The sequence below is a fragment of the Sturnira hondurensis genome, unplaced genomic scaffold (assembly GCF_014824575.4).
Source record: "Sturnira hondurensis isolate 20B ecotype Veracruz unplaced genomic scaffold, ASM1482457v3 Scaffold0022824, whole genome shotgun sequence".
Taxonomy (NCBI): Eukaryota; Metazoa; Chordata; class Mammalia; order Chiroptera; family Phyllostomidae; genus Sturnira; species Sturnira hondurensis.
The window spans coordinates 223,800-245,127 of NW_028095455.1; the positions used below are offsets into that span (position 1 = coordinate 223,800).

Below are 21,328 nucleotides of genomic sequence, written 5' to 3' on the forward strand. Positions count from 1 at the left end.
CAGATTAGACTTTCTTGAGCTGGCCAGGGAACCTAATCAACACTTATAATGAATTTTCCTGTAGAAACAAAAGAACTCCAGTAGTCAACTTAAAAATTCAGGTAATAGAACCACTTTAAAGTTGGTGACTCCAGTTTAAAAAACAGGCAATGATTCTGAATAGGTATTTTTCCGGAGATGATGTACAGATGGGCAGTAAGCACATGAAAAGGCGTTCAACACGAATTACTTATTAGGGACATGCAAATTAAAATCACTATATACCATTTCACACTTGCTAGAATGGCTACTATAAAAAGACAATAGCAAGAGTTGACAAAGATGTAGAGAAATTAGAACCCTCATGAACTGCTGGTGAGAATGTAAAATAGTGTAGACACTGTGAAGAACAGTTTGACAGTTCCTCAAGTTAAACATAGCAGTTTTACCCTGGGAATGTACCCAAAAGAATTGATAACAGGTGTTCAAACAGAAAATTGTACACAAATGTCCATAACAGCACTTTCCACCATAGCCAGAAAGTAGAAAAACCCCAAATGTCCATCAGCAGGTGAATGGAAAAATACAAAGTTGTATATCTATACAAAGGAATATTCACTCATAAAAGGAATGAAGTATTGATACATTTTACGACATGGATGAACCTTAAAACATTATGCTAAGTGAAAGAAGCCAGACATAAAAGGCCACAGATATATATATTCTGTTTACATGAACTCTTCAGAGTAAGTGAATTGAATGCAGGATGGGGGACAAAAGTAGGTTTACAGTTTATATGGAAAAAGAATACAAAAATAATAGTAGATAAAGTCTCTGTTTCTGGTACTCACAACCGTAAACCTGCTTTTGTTCTACCCTGTGTATAGAGTTAGAAAGTAGTTCCATTGGTTGTAGGAGCTCTGGGAGAAGGAAAGAATAAAGAATGACTGCTAATAGGTACAGTTTCTTATTCAAATGATAACAAAATACTCAAATTATAGTGGTGATTATTGTATGACTTTGTGAATGTACTAAAACTCAATAGATTGCACACTATAAAATTTTTAAATAGGCTTGATATTTAGTTTATCAGACATAATATATATGCAAAACTATTTGACAATTGTAGAATAGAATTTCCTGAAGTCTGGTATAAGGAAATCTTGATACTATGTGATAATCTAGGGGAGATTTAACCAAATAAGCTTGGGGAATAATACATATTTTATTCTATTAAAGATTTATAGTGTATCTTAGCACAGTGAAGATTTCCCAGACGTCTGTAATGAAGAAACTCATTCAATTTTAACACAGTATTTTTGAAGATAAATTGGTTTCCAGCTCTTTAAATTAAGTAATTAATCATTAGTTCTGTAGAACTTAACTTTGGTATATCCAGTATGGAAACCACTAGCCACATGTTATTAAAATGTTAATTTATTAAGAATTAAGTAAAAGAAAATCAGTTTCTTATACTAGCCACATTTCAAGTGCTCAGTAGTCACATATGACTACTATGTATTATATGATAGTTCAGGTAAAAAACATTTTTCTCATTGCAGGAAGTATGATTGGACAGCCTTAGTATAGACATATAGTATGACATGCAGTCATAGGATATTTTTATTTACTCTTAGTACTCTACTTCTCCTTATTATGGAGCATTGACAAAGAGAGAGTGTTAAGTGTTGATGCATGCCCCCCACCCCATAAAGATATGTTGAAATTCCATAGTACAGGAACGTGCTGTTATTTGGAAATAGGGTCTTTATAAAGGTCATCAACTTAAAATAAGGTCATTAGATTAGGCCCTAATTCAGTGTGGCATTACCATTATCAACAGGGGGAATTTGAACATGGAGACAGACATGCCCAGCAGGAAGGCAATTGTGAAGACTCGAAGAGAGAAGATAGCCATGTGACTGGAGTGATTCCTCAGTAAGGCAAGAAATAGAAGCAGCTAGACGGGCAAGGGAGAGTTTCCCATGGAGCTGTCAGAGCTGTAATGGCCCTGCTGACAATTTGATTTTGGACCTTTAGTCTTCAAAGTGAGACAATACAAAGAAAGGTCCTCATATTTTTTATGGATATTCAAGGAATATAAAATCTAGGATATTAATTGATGTAACAAAATCTGCTTTAATTGTATGAAATTTTATACAAAAAGATTCATGCATAACGTTAGGTTTCTGTTTTCTGTGTTTCCATGCATTATAAGGAAATGTCTAATAGACTTTTTTAGGTGTACATGTATTTAAGAAGAGAGGTAGTGCCACAATGAGTAAAATTGCCTCCTAGACAAGATTGTTTTTTACATTTGATAGTTAACTGAGAACCTTTAAACATGGGATTTGTGCTGTATACAGAGTCAAAGTGCTATTTATTAACATCTGTGCAAGATGTAAGTCATAGACGTAAAACAAAACTGATGGTTGTCTGTTTCACATAAAAATTTAGAAATTTCGTAAGCCCACATTACTGTACAATATTCTTTTATTTTGATTTGGGTGCAGAGCAAAAACCTTGGATTCAGTGTTTTCTGACTCCCAAATTAGAGGTTATTCATTTTTAGAAGTGAAAAGTTTATAAAATAGATAAATATTGGGATATTTAGAAATGAAAAATTAGTAAACGTAACTGTGGTTTTAAATTACTGGTTAATGAAATAGAGAACAGGCTGACAGTGACCAGAGGGAAGAGGGGAGGGAATTTCAGGGGAAATAGGGGAGGGATTTAGAGGAACATATATAAAGGATACATGGACAACAACTGAGACGGGTGGAAATGGGAGGGAGGGGGGAGCACGGGGGTGGGATGGGATGGGAGTAATAGAAAACTGTACTTGAAAAATAAATAAATTTTAAAAAACCAAAAAAATAAATAAAATTACTGGTTAAATATTGTCGCTCTGTTTAACTACTTTATTTACCTTTTTTACTTCAGTAGGGAAGTTGTTATTGCTAATTATAACAATAGAAACCTGTTTTAAAGGTTCCCTTTCTGATTGAACTGGTTAATGTCTTCTTGGTCACTAACATTAAAAACTATCTCTTTTTTTTAATTTACTGATTTTTAGGGAGGGAAGGAGGGAGGGAAGGAGCGAAAGAAACTAATTTGCTGCTTCGCTTATTTATACATTCATTGGTTGAGTCCTTTATATACCGTGGCCAGGGATGGAACTTGCAACCTTGGCATATTGAAACTAAGCTCCAACCAACCTTACCAGGCCAGGAAAAAAAGTCTTTCAAATAAACAGGAAAATGATATAAAAATTACAAAAAATAAAGGTAAAACAGTTTACCCTGTATCTAATGTTCATGTATTTTAGTTGCTAAGCAAATTAAAACCATTTTACTGTTTTTGTCTTTCTGTCCCTATCTTCTGTCAGAGTTGAGGTTTCTCTTCTAGGCTTTTGCAAGATTCTAAATAGTTCTGCCTAAGTGTTTTTCTTTAAAGAATTCTTCAAAAAACCATCCAAGATAATTTGTTGTAACCTTTTAAAACAGCTTTTCAAAGATATAATTGATAGAATGTAAATTATACATGTATACAAAATAAATTTGATTACATTCGACATGTATACACGCATCAAACCATCACTATAATCATGATAATGAACCCATGACCCCTGAGGTTTCCTCCTGCCTTTTTGTAGTTGCTTTCCCCTGATCTTGGATCTCTAGGTGCTCATCTCCTTGCTTTCACTCATCATAAATTAATGTACATTTTCTAGAATTTTATGTAAATGGAATCATATAGCATGTTCTTGTTTTTTAAATATATTTTATTGATTATGCCATTACAGTTTTCCCATCCCCCCCTTCATTCCCCTCCACCCTGCACACCCTTCCCCCACCACTCCCCCCCTTAGTTTTATGTCCATGTGATACAAGTTCTTTAGCTTCTACATTTCCCATACTGTTCTTGTCCTCCCCCCTGTCTATTTTCTACCTACCATCTATGCTACTTATTCTCTGTACCTTCTCCCCCCTTCTCCTCCCACTCCCCTGTTGCTAACCCTCCATGTGTTCTTCATTTCTATGGTTCAGCTCCTGATCTCCTGATCTAGCTGTCCTCTTGGTTTGCTTTTGTTTTAGGTGTGGTTGTTAATAACTGTTGAGTTTGCTGTCCTTTCACTGTTCATATTTTTTACCTTCTTTTTCTTAGATAAGTCCCTTTAACATTTCATATAATAAGGGCTTGGTGATAATGAATTTCTTGAATTTGACCTTACCTGAGAAGCACTTTATCTGTCCTTCCATTCTAAATTAAAGCTTTGCTGGATAGAGCAGTCTTGGCTATAGGTCTTTGGATTTCATGACTTGGAATACTTCTTTCCAGCCCCTTCTCGCCTATAAGGTCTCTTTTGAGAAATCAGCTGACAGTCTGATGGGCACTCCTTTGTAGGTGACCGTCCCCTTATCTCTTGCTGCTTCTAGGATTCTCTCCTTCATTTTAATCTTGGCTAATGTAATCATGATGTGCCTTGGTATGTTCCTCCTTACATCGTCCGTCCACCTTCTTTGGGACTCTCTGAGCTTCCTGGACTTCCTGGAAGTCTATTTCCTTTGCCAGATTGGGGAAATTCTCCTTTATTATTTGGTCAAATAAGTTTTCCACTTGTTGCTCTTCCTCTTCCCCTCTGGTGCCCCTATAATTTGGATGTTGGAACGTTTCAAGATGTCCTGGACGTTCCTAAGCCTCTCCTCATTTTTTTGAATTCTTGTTTCTTCATTCTTTTATATTTGGTCATTTTTTTCTTCCTTTTGGTCCACTCCCTTGATTTGAGTCCCAGTTTCCTTCCCATCACTATTCGTTTCCTGTGCATTTCCCTTCATTTCACTTAGTTTAGCCTTCATTTGTTCATTTAATTTGTGACTAAAATCAACCAGTTCTGTGAGCGTCCTGACCACCAGTGTTTTGAACTGTGCATCTGATAGGTTGGCTATCTCTTTATCGCTTAGAAGTATTGGCTCTGGGGCTTTGAGCTGTTCTTCTTGAGCCATAATGTTTTTTATCTGTTTACGCCTGTTAGGTATGAGGGGCGGAGCCTTAGGTGTTCACCAGGGTAGGGAGATCCAGTCACTGGTTTGTGATGCTGTATGTGGGGGCGGGATGAGAGAGGGGCAATGGCATTTGTTCTGTTCTCTCTTGGATTTTGGTCCCCTCTGCTGCTTCCCGCAAGCAAATCAGACCCTTCTGGTGCTGGTTCCCGGGTGTGTGGGCTTGGGCACCCTCCAGGACCCTGTGGGTCTCTCCAACGAACTGTCTGTGAGCCTGGGAGCCTCTCCCGGTACCTCGACCCCCGAAAGTTTTTCTGTTCAGTGCTTTTAGGCTTTAATTCCTGGCACTGGGGCCCTGGTTTGTGCTGTCTGTCTCACTGCTCGCTCCTCTGCCTGGTTTGTCTGCGCGCAAATGTGTGACCATGGTCGGCCAGCCACCTTGCGCCTCACTGGGTCTGCCAGTTGCCACCCCACACCTGGGATCTTTCAATTGCAGCCTGCGCTCCTGGGTCTATCCTGCAGATTTTTTCTGCCTGCCCCCTCAACCAGCCACTGGCTCCACCCCTCTTACTGGTCTGGCTGAATGGTTAGTTGTTGTTAGACTTTCATATAGTTCAATTTTCTGTGTTTTGGTTGCATTTTTGTTATCAAAATTTTGTTGTCTTTAAACTTGGTTGTGTAAAGATGCACAGTTTTTCCACCTATACCTCCATCTTGGCTGAAAGTCCATGTTATTGTTTTTTTTGTTGTGCATCTTTCACTTAGCATATTTATAAAGAAGAAATTAAGGTGGTACAGTATTAATGAAAGTACAGATCTCATTGAGATTCTCTCCAGTTTTTCTAGTGACGTTCTTATTTTTGGTCTAGTTACTTCTTCGTCTGTCTCATTCTGTAACAGTTCTTTTGTTTTTCCTTGTCTTTTATGATTTTGATCCTTTTGAAGAGTACTGATCAGTTATTTTGTATAATTTATCATCTTGGGTTTATTAGATTTTCTCATGAATGGAATAAGCTTATGGATTTGGTAAAAAATACCACAAAATGTTGTCTTTAGTGTGTCATATCAAATAGTTTATGATGTTTGCTTATATTATTATTAGTGGTAATTTCTTACTTGGTGAGTTGGTGTCTGGCAGGTTTCTTTACTGTGAAGTTACTATCTTTCCTTTGTAATTAAAGGGTGACTTGGGTGGGGGATGGTATACTGTACATATTCAGTTTTTCCTGAAACTTGCTCACTGATTTTAGTATCCAGCACTTGATCTTGTCTGCAGCTGTTATTATATGGTGTTTACCTAATGATTCTCTATGTCCCTTTTTCTTCTACATTAATTGGAATTTAATGTGGGAAAGAGATGTCTCTTTCATTCTTTCAGTTATTTATTTCAATATGGTTTTATAGATATTTATATGTTAAAAATCCAGTATTGTAATTGTTTTTATTTTTTACTCACTTTTAAAAATTGACAGTTTATTTCCTTTTTGAGTTTTAAAGATTCTTTGTATGTTCTTGATAACACATCATTGATGCAGATACATGATTTCCAAGTAATTTTTCCAGTCTGTTGCATGTATTTCTATTTATTTTTAGTAGTATCTTTTGAAGAGAAATACTTAATTTTCATGAGGACCAATTTATTAATTGAAGTTTTTCTTTGGGAAACATTTTTAATGTCTTATCTATGAAATCTTTGCCTAGCCGCAGGCCACAAAAGAATTTCTCCTATATTCGTGAACTTTCATGGATTAGATTTTACACAAAGGTCTAAAATATCTTGTGAATTAATATTTTCAAATGGCACAAAGTATGGATCAAAGTTCTTTTTCTTCATATGGCTAGCCACTTGTTTCAGAACTATTTGTTGAAAAGTGATCCTCCCTCCATTGAATTGACTTTCACTTCTCTGTTTGTGGACTTTAGAGTCTGTCTTGGTGCCAATACCACTTTCTTTATTATTATAACTTTATATTGAGTTGGCCAAAATGTCCATGTGGTTTTTCTGTTAAAAAAAAGAAAAACACCATACTTTTCATTCATTTGGATAGTCTGAGTATGTCATCTACCTACTGCATGGTACAACATTGATTGTTCTCAGTTAATGTCTCAATTTGATTGCCATCAACTTCAACTGGTTTACATGACCACAAAGCATCATCCAGCAATAAATTTCCAGCATAAAACCTCACAAACCACTTTGACCCTTCGATCAGTCTCGGCACCTTCTCCATACACTGCACAAGTCTTTTTTTGCGTTTCAGTTGTTTTTACTTTTCTTGAAATAATAACAGTATGCCAAAAATGTTGTTTATTTTCTTCCATCTTCAATATTGAAATGGCTACACAAAAATTCACTGATTTTGATGTGTTTCTTTTTTAAATGCACGGTGATATGACAGCTGTCACAATACAATGTAACAATTGTTTCTGATTACGTTAAATACAACTAGGTGCTTACTAGAGCCACCTTAAGGAAAACAAATGAACTTTTTGGCTAACCCAGTAATAGCTCTTAAAGTCAGGTAGTGTAAAGTCCTCCAATGAAGTTGTTTTAAAAAGTTGTTTTGCTGTTCTGATTTCCCTTTCAGACTTAGGTTTCTTTTCCTTGTTGTTAAAATAAACCCCCAATGGTCTCCCCAATTATATTTTTCTTTTCTTTATAAGTTGCAAATATTTTCCAAGGTATTATTTTTAAGTAAAGTACCAAAACTTTATTGATAATATTACAACTAAGCTTTAAGAGACTACCCTGTGTCAAGTTCTGGTGTAATATTAAAGAATATTTACCATTGTTTTAAAAGTCCAGCTATAAATCTGTGTGAGACTGGAGTTTCTTCATATACTTCAATTAAAACAGCATGCCACAAAGGACTGAATGTTGAAGTAGGTCTGAGAATCGACTTCATAGGCTTTTATACTAGATTCTACAGTGATTTGTGAAATAGTTGCACTGTCTCTTTTTCTTTTTGTTTTAGTACTAGAGTTATTTAAAAATACATTATTTATGATAACATACAAAAGTTTTTTTCTAAGTTTTACTGTGATACACTTAACATGAGATTTTGCCCTCTTTAAAAATATTTTTAAATTATTTTACCATTTCACTTTTTGATATACTAATTTGGCTGTTTCAGATACCTCAAATAAGTGGAATCATGTATTATTTCTCCTGTATAAATGGCTTATTTTACTTAGTAAATGTAAATGTCCTCAAGGTTCGTTCTTGTGTCTGCATATTGCAGGATTTCATTCTTTTTTTAAAGCTGAAGAGGAAGTGTTCTATTATATGGGCACACCACATAATCTTTATCCATTTACCTGACAATGTATATTTGAATTGTTGCCATATCTTAGTGGTTGTGAATAGCACTGTAGTGAATACACGAATGCTAATATCTCTTCCAGATACTTACTTGAATTCTTCAGATAAATGCTCAGAAGAAGGATTGCTGGATCCTATGGTAGTTCTATTTTTAATTTTTTGAGCAACCTCTATTTTCCATATTGACTACACCATGTTACATTTCCAGCAGTAGTGTGCAGGTGTTCCAGTGTCTTCACATCCAAACCAACATGTGTTGTCTTTTGGATTTTAATAATGGTCATCCTGATAGGTGTAAGGTGACATCTCATTGTGGTTTTGACTTCCATTTCTATGGTGATTAGTGACATTGAACATTTTTTTCATATGTCTGTCAGCCATTTGTATGTCTTCTTTGTAGAAAACTCTATTTGTGTTCAGTCTTTTTTTTTTTAATCCTCACCCAAAGATATGTTTATTGATTTTGGAGAGAGGGGGAGGAGGAGAGACAGAGAAACATTGATGTGGTAGAGAAACTATCGGTTGCCTCTGGTATGTGCCCTGACCAGCAATTGAACCCATGTCCTTGGCCTATATATTGGAATGACCTCTAATCAACTAAACTATCTGGGCAGGGCTTTATCTTTCATTTTTGAAGGACAGTTTTGCTGAATGTAATATTCTTGCTTGGCAGTTTTTCTTTCAGCACTTTGAATATATCATCCCAGTCCTTTCTGGCCTGCAAGGTTTCTGCTGAGAAATCCACTTACAGTCTTACGAGGCTTCCCTTGTACCTGACAAGTTGCCTTTTTCTTCTGTTTTCAAAAATAAATCTCTTTGCTTTTACTTTAGACAGTTTATAATTTCTCTCAGTGTGGATTTCTTTCAGTTCCTTTTTGGGGCTGTGTTGGGCTTCTTGGATGTAGATGTCCATTTCCATTTTCAGTTGTTATTTCTTTGAATAAGCTTTCTGGTCATTTCTCTTTCTCATCTCTTCTATGTGTATATTGGTCTGCTTGTTGATGTCTCGTAGTCCCTTAAAATTTCTTCACTCTTTTTTTTTCTCTTGCGATTGAATGATTCCAGATGGCCTTTCTTAGTTTGCTGGCCTTTCTTATGCTTGATCTAGTTTTTTGCTGAACTCTAGTGAATTTTATTATTTCAGTTATTATGTTCTTTAGCTCTATGATTTCTGTTTGTTACTTTTTAATATTTTCTATCTCTTTGTTGAAATTCACTTTGTTCAACCATAATTCTCCTGACCTTAATGAGCATCTTTCTGGTGGTTATTTTGAATTATCTGTCTGGCAAATCATGTATCTCTGTTTTTATCAGGGTTTGTTATTGGAGATTTATTTTCTTTGGTTGGAAGACTTATTTGTGCTTTAATCTCATTAACTATGTTGGTGACTGTGCTAGACAGAGCAGCCACCTCTCTCCATCTTCACAAATTGGTGTCATATATTAGAAGACTCCCACCAGTCAGATGGCCAGAGATTTCTGATGGCCTCTCAAACCTCAGGTTAGTCCAGCATGCTTCCTTTGTTCTTTGCAGTCCGTAGGTGTCTGGGGTATGCTGAATTCCCTCAGTGCACTTTAGCAAGTGAGACTGAAATTGTTCATCAGACAGTCTGTCTTGAAAAGTTGGATCCAACTCTTTCCTTCCCAGGGGAATAAACTCAGAGTTTGGGTTTATTGCTGCTTGCTCTGTGCTGAGTTGGGAGACAGGTTATGACACCCCAAACCTTTGGCTCTGTTTTCACTAGCTTCTTGGTGACCAGATTTGCCAGTTCTCATCAATAACCTGTGAATGGCAAGGCAGAGCTCCCCGCTTTGGGCAAACCCCAGAAAAGTTTGGGCATTGGAGCTATGGACTAACTTGTTCCCCAGGAAGAAGTTGGGAGCTGGGGTTTATTGTCTACTTGCAGTGTGCTAAGTCAGTGGGAAGAGGCTATGGCAACTGCCTGCCTAAATCTCTATTTCTCTTCTCCCTTAGTTCCTAGACAGCAGCACTCTTGAGACAAGCATTACAGAAGCCATTCCTTTGGGTAGCCCCCATAGAAGTTTGTGCATTGGTTAGGTAGACCAACTCTTTCTTTGCCCAGGAAGGAGCTGTGAACTGGAATCTTTCTTCTTTCTGTGCTGAGCTGTGGGGAGCTGTGGTGACTATTCTGTTCAAGCCACTGTCTCTTTTCTCCTCCAGGTGGCTACATTATGCTAGTTCTGTCAGTCTTCCAAGACTAGCAAGACATAAGCCAGTCCTCTGGGGAAGCTTCTGTGGAAAGGTTGGGGCATTGGACATTCAGCTCACTTCTTTTGTTCCTTAGGGATTATCTGGGAACAGGAGGATTTTTCATGGCACTGAATGGGGATAGAAATGCTGGTGAAAGAGTGTCCTGAATCTTGCTACCAGGTTTGATGAGTCTAATTTCACATTCATCTAGCATTCAGGTGCCTTTCAATGAGTTTCTGGATTACTCAGAAGCACTTTTTTTTCCTGTGAATTTTTGCTGAATCTGTGTTTGTGTGTGTGGGGGGAGGGTTTGTGTGTGTGTGTGTGTGTGGAATGTCTATTCCTATTTTGCCATCTTCCTTTATGTCCCTCCCCCCAAGGCACTTGTTTTTAATTTTTAGTTGATATTTGTGAAGTGCAAATAACTCATGTCAAGCAGTTTCATTTTTATTTATTCTCTAAGCAGTTTTATTTTTATTTTTTCCAATATGCATGTACTGCTTTGGTGTCCAAGGAAACCGGCCTAAGGCTTAGCTCTCTTCATTGTCTCCCAGGGTGTACTTGTTAAAGAGATACTCTACCATACCAGTTTTAGGGGCCCCCAACCTGTGCAGGTTGGTTATGTGGTCACCCAATTCTTTGATAGATTTCTTTCGCTAATTCAGGTAGTCTCAATAAAGTCATATAAATGAGGGTCATTTTTGTCAGTGTCCAGTTTGTGCAAGTCCAGTAGTGACTGATTCATACTTTTTTCCAAGTGTAATGTGCACACTGCATTGCATTCAGCCCATTCTCCTAGTCATCTGGTCAGGTTTCTTGATACCCTAAAGAAAGATTTGGCCACCTCCTTGGTTCTGAATCTTCATAAGTTTCTCAGCATGTTCCCTCTCGTGAGATTGGTAAAGAAAATATTTGGCAAAATTCTTCAGAGCCACATCATTGTGGTCAAAATACTAAGATGTGGACAACTATATATAGGAAGTATAGAGCTCCACGTGGATCTGGCGGTTGATGGCAGCCTCCAAGTCCTGGTTGTAGTTCTGGTGGACCTGTGAGGTGGATGCAATTGTCATGGTGGGTGGCTCATGAGAGCTGGCTTCACAGCACTGGAGCAGTTACAGGGGCTGTGGGACGGTCAGAAGGTGTGTAAAGAGGCTGTGAAAGGCTGGACCTGGGTGGCTGGCTGGAATGAGGGTTAAGTACTGGTTCTGTCCAAGCACTTTTGAAGCAGGGAATCACAGTGGCTCACAGCAAAGACTGTGCCAAGCAGTTTGAACGTGTTTGAAGTATTGTTAGCATCTTAGAAACTTTATTTCATTTTTAGAAATGAAAGAAGGCTTTTAAGAGAATGGTTTATATAACTTTGGATAAGTGTTTTAACTGGTTATTCTGAGGCTAAAGTAAAAGAAGCTATCTGTAAAAACTTTATTATGATTGTAAATTAGTTTCTTAGAGCTATGTTAGCAATTCCAAACTATTCTATGTATATATAGTAGGGTGGAACAAAGAACTAAATTAATTATAAGAAATGATACCCAGGTTTCTCACTGTCAGTAAAAGAAGTTACAAGGAAGTAAGGGAGAAGACAAGGGTGAACTGCCATGTGCTTGATTATAGTCACATGTGTTTCTGTGTATAAAAACATGTATATAGAGAGACTTCCAGTCAAGATGGCGGCATAGGCAGACATGGCTCACCTTTTCACACAACCATAATTAAAATATGGAACAACCATCACTTAAAAGCATCAGAAATCAAATTGAATAGAAGCCTGACAAATATGGAATTAAAGAAACCACCTCCATTGAGACTGGTAGGAGGGATGTAGACATGGAATAGGCTGGTCCCTCACCCACATGTGGTGGATAAAAATTTGGGGAGATATCTTGGGACAATGAGTTGCATCCCTACACCTAAGGAGTACCCAAGCCCAGGGTTCCAGTGCCAGGAAGGTAAGTCCCAACAATTTCTGCAAAAACTGGTGGGAATTGAGTCAGTGAAAGAAACTGTAGGAACCCCAACCAGTTTCTGTTAAAGAACCTACACACAGACTCACCTACTCAGTTTCACTTCCTCTGAGCTTCAGGACTGGAGTACCAGCTTGAAAAGCACCAGTAGTACACAGGGAGAAACTGAAGTATCTGGTATCAAGGTGAGCAAAGGCCATAGTCCCTTTTCTAAAGCATCTGCCCACAGAGCCAGCAAGCTGGTGCCATATCTGAGACTCCATCAAGCTGGCTAGTACTGTTTGACCCACCTTGGAGATCCCCAGAGACTCTGTCCCACCTAAGCTGCTTTTCTGTATGAATGGCTGGTCTTGGCTCTTGCCTCAAAACTTTGTAAATTTTATTAAACAAGCAACAGCTGGCCTCAGTGAGTCCGAGGCCTGGCATTGGTAGAAGCCAGTCTAGATTCACAGCTTGGCTTTGCCTAGAGATCTCCAAGCCCAGCACAAGTAGCAAGAAACACAGATTGCTTTACAGCTCATGCAGGGTGGCCCTGGGCAAAGCACAGGTGGGAGCTGACCTTGGCCTGCACTACCTGGGAAACACCAGGGCCAGTGTACCCAGTGGACAGCCACAGACCACTTTGAGCACCACCAGCCTACTCCTGCACAGCCGATCCTTCATGGAGGGTGGAGGTTGGTGGTAAGTGGTCACAGCCAGTCCTTAAAGCTTATTGGCCTGGGTAAATCCCTCCCATTGATCTGCCAACAGCAGCCAAGGCTCAACTACAAAAGGAAAGTGCATTCAGCCCACATGAAGGGCACACCTCAAGTACGTAGATAGGGGAAGCTGTGCCACTGGACCATACAGGACACTTTCTACATTAGGCCAAACTACCAAGACACAGGGTCAAAGCAGCTTACCTGATACACAGAAACAAACACAGGGAGGCTGCCAAAAGGAGGAGACAAAGAAGCATGGCCCAAATGAAAGAACAGATCAAAACTCCAGAAAAAGAGCTAGATAAAATGGAGATAAGCAATCTATTACATACAGTGTTCAAAACACTGCTTATATGGATGCTGAGGTCCATAAAAAAGATGCATTCAGAAGCAGAGGATACACTAATTGAAATAAAGAACTAATTGAAATAAAGAACAATGAAATGATAGTAGAGTGGATGAAGTGAAGAATCAAATCAATAATTTGGAACATATGGAAGTAAAAAACAACCAATCAAAACAACAAGAAGAAAAATGAATTAAAAAAATGAGGATAGTATAAACAGCCTCTGGGATAACTTCAAGAGGATCAACATTTATGTGATGGGGATGCCAAATGGAGAAGGACAAGAAATTGCAAATCTATTTGAAAAAATAATGAAGGAAAAGTTCCCTAATTTGCTGAAGGAAATAGACATGCAAGTCCAGGAAGCATAGAAAGTCCCACATGAGATGGATGCAAAGAGGCCCACTCCAAGACACATCATAATAAAGATGCCAAAGGTTAAAGATAAAGAGAGAATATTTAAAGCAGCCAGAGGAAAGCAGTTAATTACCTACAGGGAGTTTCCATAAGACTGTTAACTGATTTCTCAGAAGAAACTGCAGGATAGAATGGATTGACAAATACCCAGTCATGAAAAGTGGGAACCTACAGCCAAGATTGCTTGACTCAGCAAAGCCATTATTTAGAATTGAAGGGTACATAAAGAGCTTCCCAGATAAGAAAAAACTAAAGGTGTTCATCATCACCAGACCATTATTATATGAAATATTAAAGGGAGTTAAGAAAAGGAAGATCAAAACTGTGAGCAGTAAAGTGGCAATAAATACAAATCTGTTAACAATTGAATCTAAAAACCAAACTAAGCAAACAAGAATAACAGGGACAGAATCATGGATACAAGGAACATTTGATGGTTGTGAGATGGGAGGGAGTAGTGGGAGAGTGGGTGAAGGGGTGAGGGGATTAAGAAGAACAAAGAGGTAGTTACAGAATAGCCACAGGGATATAAAGCACAGTATAGGATATGGAGTAGCCAAAGTCTTGATATGCATGACCCATGGACATGAACAATGGTGGGAGGATTGCCTGAGGGAGTGGCAGTTGCTGTGGGGGGGGGCAAAGAGGAACATGTCAGGACAACTGTAACAGCATAATCAATAAAATGTAATTAAAAAGCATGTATATATAGAAAGAAGTATAAAGAGGTATATGTGTATATATGGGTTAGTATAGGTACACGTGTTTACCACTGTTTTCTGAGAGGACCCAAGAAGCTAGAAGTAGTGATAACCACCTTAGCAACAAGAAACTAACTTATTTCCACATCTTGTTTTCAAAAGAAAGGAGAGTCTCTGGGAAAAAGGGCTGATTTTGGGGCAAGGGCAGAGAAAATCCAGTATGACCCATCGATCCTTCTTGTGTGCCCAAAGTTAGGTGTTCCTTATTCCAACACCAGTTGTTGAAAAGAACATCCAATTTCTATTGTATTGCATTTTTCCTTTATTAAATAAAGGCCAGTTGACTATATTTCTGTGGGTGTATTTCTGGGCTCTCTATTCTGTTCCATTGATGTGTTTTTCTTTCCCTTTCCCTTTTTTTTGTTTTTTTGCCAGTACACTTTGTCTTCATTACTATATATATATTTTTTTTTATTTTTTAAAGATTTTATTTATTTACCTGTAGAGAGTAATAGAAGGAGAGAGGGAGAGAAGTATCAATGTATGGTTGCCTCTTGTGAGTCCCCTGCAGGGATCTGGCCTGCAACCCAGTCATGTGCCCTGACTGGGAATTGAACCACAATCCTCTGGTTCACAGGCCCATGCTCAATCCACTGAGCTACACCAGCCAGGGCTCATTACTATATCTTTATAGTAAGTCTTGAAGTTGGGTAATGTCAGTGTTCTGACTTAATTTCGTACCTTCAATATTGAATTGGCCATTCTGTACACTTTGCTTCTCCTTATAAACTTTAGAATCACTCTGCTGATATCTCTAAAATAACTCACTGTGGTTTTGTTTGGGGTTGTGTTGACTCTAGATTAAGTTGGAAAGAACTGACTTTTTTAAAAAAAATATATTTTATTGATTATGCTGTTAGAGTTGTCCCATTTCCCCCCCTTCATTCCCCTCCACTCTGCACACCCTCTCCCACTCACATTCCTGCCCTTTAGTTCATTTCCATGTTGTAAGTTCTTTAGCTTCTACATTTCCCATTATATTCTTGCCCTCCTCCTGTCTATTTTCTACCTACCATCTATGCTACTTATTCTCTGTACCTTTTCCCCTTCTTTCTTCCTCCCACTCCCCTGTTGCTAACCCTCCATGTGATCTCCATTTCTGTGGTTCTGTTCCTGTTCTGATTGTTTGCTTAGTTTGTTTTTGTTTTAGGTGTGGTTGTTAGTAATTGTGAGTTTGCTGTCATTTTACTATACATGTTTTTTATCTTCTTTTTCTTAGATAAATCCCTTTAACATTTCAGAAAATAAAGGCTTGGTGATGATGAACTCCTTTAACTTGACCTTATCTGAGAAGCACTTTATCTGTCCTTCCATTCTAAATGAATGGAAGCTTTGCTGTATAGAGCAATCTTGGATGCAGGTCCTTGCCTTTCAGGACTTGGAATAGTTCTTTCCAGCCCCTTCTTGCCTGTAAGTTCTCTTCTGAGAAATCAGCTGACAGTCTGATGGGAACTCCTTTGTAGGTTACTGTCTCTTTATCTCCTGCTGCTTCTAGGATTCTCTCCTTCGTTTTTATCTTGGCTAATGTAATTATGATGTGCCTTGGTGTGTTCCACCTTGGGTCGTCCAACTTCTTTGGGATTCTTTGAGCTTCCTGGATTTCCTGGAAGTCTATTTCCTTTGCCAGATTGGGGAAATTCTCCTTTATTATTTGTTCAAATAAGTTTTCCACTTGTGGCTGTTTCTTTTCCCCTTCTGGTACCCCTATAATTTGGATGTTGGCATGTTTAAAGATGTCCTGGAAGTTACTAAGCCTCTTGTCATTTTTTAAAATTCTTCATTCTTTTCTGTTTGGTCATTTCTTTCTTCCTTCTGGTCCACTCCATTGATTTTAGTCCTGCTTTCCTTCCTATCACTATGGGAAGGAAATGCACTATGGTTCCCTGTGCATTTTCCTTCATTTCACTTAGTTTAGCGTTCATTTGTTCATTTAATTTGTGACTAAAGTCAACCAGTTCTGTGAGCATCTTGATCACCAGTGTTTTGAACTGTGCATCTGATAGGTTGGCTTTCTGTTCATGTTATTTGCTGTGGAGCTTTGATCTGTTCTTCTATTGGGGACATTTTTTTTTGTCTTGTTATGCCTGTTAGGTGTGAGGGGCGGAGCCTTAGTTGTTCACCAGGATGGGGCAACCCAAGTCACTGGGTTGTGATGCTATATGTGGGGGTGGGGTCCAAGAGGGAACACTGGCGCTTGCTCTGCTCTCAGCTGGATCTCAGTCTCCTCCACTGCTTCCCCGAAGCAAATTGGGCCTTTCTGGTCCTGATTACTCTGTGAGTGGGCTTCTGTACATTCTAGGACCCTGTGGGTCTCTCCAGTGAACTCTCCTGTGATGCCGGGAGTCTTTGCCGGCACCTCAACCCCTACAAGTGTTTTCAATCAGTGTTTTGAGGCTTTATTTCCAAGCACTGGGACCCTGGGTTACCCTGTCTGTCTCGCTCCCCAGTGTTGCCCGGTCTATCTGTGTGCAAATGTGGGACTACTCAGTCAGCCAGCTGCCTTGCGTGCAGTGCCCTGCTTCACAGTTGCCACCTGTCTGAGTCTGCCTGTTGCCACCCTTTGCCCAGGGTCTGCCAGCCGCTGCCTGTGTACCCAGGGTCCCCCCTCTGCTGTCTTGCACGCCAGAGGTACCTTTCTGGCCCAGTGCCACTGCTTTTTGTTCCTCGACCCCTCTCCATCAGGCTGCCCAACTCTGCCCCGCTTACCTATCTGGATGAATATGTCTATTTTATCCCCTTGGTTGTTGGACTTCCATATAGTTCAATTTTCTGTCAGTTCTGGTTGTTGCTTCTAAATTGTTCTTATTTTGGTTGTGTGAGGAGGCACAGTGTGTCTACTTACACCTCCATCTTGGCTGGAAGTCAAGAATGGATATCTTGACAATGTTGTTGAGTCCTCCTGTGCATGAACTTGGAATATATTTCCATTTATTTAGTTCTTTTTTTATTTTGTTTGTCAGAATTTAGTAGTTTTCCTTGTAGATCTTGTACATATTTTCTTAGATTTGTACATGAATACTTTTTGTTGCTAGTGCATTTAATTTAAAATTGTACTTGTTCTTTGCTGTTAAGTAGAAAAGAAATAGATTTTTATATATTAACATTGTATCCTGCAACCTTGCTATAGTCACCTATTATTTCCATGAATTTTTTTCATTGTTGTTGGTTCTTTCAGATTTTCTACATAGGCAGTCATGTCATCTATGAACAAAGACAGGTTTCTTTCTTTCTTCCCAGTGTGTATTTAGATTAGATTTGCTATTTTATTGAGAAATTTTGTAGCTATATTCATGGGTGGTATTAAACTGTTGTTTTTACTTTTTTGTGATGTCTTTGTCTGGTTTCAGTATTAGGATGATGCTGTCTTCATAGAAAGAGTTAGAAAGTATTCTCTGTGTGTTAGTCCTCTGGAAGATAACTGTTAGAGAATTTGTCCCTTAAATTTCTTCCTTAAATATGTGGTAGAATTCACCAGTGAATACATTAAGGCCTGTTTTTTTTATAGTTATTAATTATTGATTCAGTTTCTTTAGTAGATACTGGCTTATTCACATAATCTTTTTATTTTGATTATTTTTAGTTGATTTGCTTGGATAATTTAAGCTAATGTTTTAATATCAGATTGTTATATTTTATTATACTTTTAGAGTCATTAAAATACTTCCGAGTACTCCATGATAAATTATCTTAAATTTGTTTGTTTATATTCTTACGAGACATTAATACAACACAACTGTTTTTTTTCCAGCCTAGTGTGTTAATTGTAACCTACAAAGAACCTGCAAAGTCATCTTCTCAGTTTGGATCCTACAAGCAAGCTGAATGGAGACCAGACAGTACAATGATAGCTGTGTCAGTAAGTAGATTTTTCTTTTGAAATCATTACATTGCGTTTAAATTTGAATCTCTTAGGTGACTTCCTTTCAGTCTTTCAAACCCACTGGCGCATATATTCTGTAATTAAAAAATTGCTGAACCAAATCTTCTATTCAGGTTATTTTTACTATATCTTTTTTCGATACTTTTCCATTTCTAAATGTAGTGCCCATATCCTTTTCTGTTTATTCTTCTCACTTTCCTGTTTTGTCCTTGAAATCTAGTTAATCCAGATTTTTAAAGCTTTTCTCTGTATTCATACAGTACTCCCAAATTTGTGTTTAAGTCCTGCCCTCCATTCCCAAGATTGTCTCACAAAAATGATAAACTGTGTTTACATCATACTAATTCTCATCTGCTTTTGGATCTATTTCTGCATTCTTTTTTTTCCCATTAATGTTCTTAGGTCTGATTAATTTTACCTTTTTCAGTTTATATTTTGTCACTGTCATCTCTTGAACCGTCGTTATTACCTAATTTTAATAAGCATAATGTGTATGGCTTAACATTTACTGAGCACTTCTTATGTAAGTACTTCTAGTGAGATAACTAGTTTTTGTGGATCATCTCATTTCAATTTTTAAGTCAACACTTTGAAGTAGATACAGTTATCCTTCATGGTAGATAAGTATATTGAGACTCTGAGAAAATAAGTTTTATCCAAAGTTACACGGATGGTGTGTATCAAAGAGAAGGAATTTAAACCTAGGTACTCTGATTCCATTTACTGTACTCTTAACTACTACACTAGCTTATCTCTCTGTTATCTATCCTTTGCTAGTTCATGCTTTATGATGCCGACTGCGTTAGTAGTCTGGAAATGATCCGCACGGTCAAATATACTAAGAAGTTTCTCTTCCCACAGCAGGGGTCTTACAGACTGCCAGCTACACACCAGATCTACCCTGCTGCCTGTTTGTGTATGAACCATGAGCTAAGAATAGTTTTATGTATGTAAATGATTGAAAAAATCAAAGAGGTATAATGTATTTGGCAGTTGAAAATTATGTGAAATTGAAATTTTATTGTTTATAAATAACATTTCTGAGACCATGAAAATGCTAATTTATTTACCTACTGTCTGTGGCTGCTTTTAAGCTTCGACAGCTGACTTGAGTAGTCCTGACAGTGACACTGGTACTTCTACTCTTCTCTCCTGCTCAGTACACTGTAACTTCAGTGTTTCACGTGCCGTGCATATCTGCATATTGTGACATTTTACATTATTATTAGTGCATACCTATAATGTCAGAAGAAGGGAAAAATAGATTTTTGTGTGTGGATTACTTCGATATTGAATTGGATGGCAAAATACTATGTTTATTATATAGTGTCAAGTGTAGTGAAGCCAAAAAAATATAGTTGACACTATCCAGCCTAGTACTCAGGATTAAGGTTAAGGATTAATCACAGTATTTCCAACACATTGAAATTAATAGTTATAAAATTAGAAAATTTAAAAGGAAATATATCATTGTACTAGAAATTCTTCACAGAAATGAAAAGTGCAACCAAAGTAAGTTTGCTTGGTTCTCGATGAAGTGAAAGATACTACAGTACTGCTCAGTTTTTGATTAAGTAATCAGGGCAGAGTATGAAATGAGTGACAATTCCTCCCTATGAATACAGCATGGGTAGGCCAGCTTCACGTGTAAAAACTTTCAAGAAAGCTGAGAAAATACTAATTCAGTACAGCCTGAAGTGCAGTCCATCCACTAAGGTGTGTTTCATCTGATGATGGTAAAAGTATGTGTGGGACAGAAAAAGGCTTATTTATTATTTAGTTGGGCAGGTTTACAAAGTTTGTGCACACGTAAGCATTTAAGCCTGTGGTTACTTTAAGTTCTTGTCAGACATAGAGACTGCATATTCTGACTTGCTCGACTCCATAGCTGTCAGTGCTAAAGATTTGTTGTAAATTTTTTGAGCTCAGGGCTGAGATAGCGTTTTTTTAACTTGAAGAATCATCTGCAGACACTGAATGACATTAGAAGATAGCTTTGGCTGCATACTTGGTGGTGTTGCCTAATAACTTCAGTCTAAAACTACAAAGCAAAACATTGCTTATATATGAAATGTATATATGGTGAGGTCATTTGATGACACTTAATGTTTAAATCACAAGTAATGTCAGACTGCTTTTCATACTTCCGTTGCTTCCAAAAGTTGAGACAAAAGAAGTAAGGTTTCTATTTCCAACAAAAATTAGCAGCAGATAAATTTTCTGAGCCATACTATACCATTTTCAGATCTTGGTGCAGTGGCAAAGGAAATTTCCCCTACTTAAAAATCCATTTAATTGTTAAAAATGAGGAACATTCCACCTAACCTTCAATAGGAAGTAATTAATTTACAATGTAAGGACATGTTAAAAAGACATCAGGAGAAGCTTATAGTAGACTTCTATACTTGCCTACCAAATGCTGCATACAGTTGCTTATAATTATATACTCTTGGGTTGATATCATTATTTGACAGTACTTGTGTGAAAAGGTATTGTCAAGCATGAAATATGCAAAATCTCATTACAGACCAATGTTTTTTTATTTTTATTTTTTTATTTAACTCTTGTTCAAGTACAGTTTTCTTTCTTGTATTCCCAGCCCTGTCCCCCCACAGTGCTCCCTACCTCCCTCCCATCTCTGCCCCCACCTTAGTTATTGTCCACGTGTCCTGTATACTTGTTCATGTGAGTCCATCCCCTTTTCCCCTGTGATTCTCTCCCCTCTCCCCCCTGGACCCTG

At 37.9% G+C, this 21,328-nt stretch overlaps 1 protein-coding gene across 2 annotated transcripts in view; it reads left to right on the forward strand.

The window, feature by feature from the left end:
• RIC1 (RIC1 partner of RAB6A GEF complex) overlaps positions 1–21,328 on the forward strand; it is a 135,251-nt gene that overhangs the window by 31,519 nt on the left and 82,404 nt on the right. For both annotated transcript variants that reach the window (XM_037036337.1, XM_037036338.1), the window contains exon 2: positions 18,457–18,564. In XM_037036337.1, the coding sequence (XP_036892232.1) occupies positions 18,457–18,564 (108 nt within the window). The remainder of the gene's footprint in view (positions 1–18,456; positions 18,565–21,328) is intronic.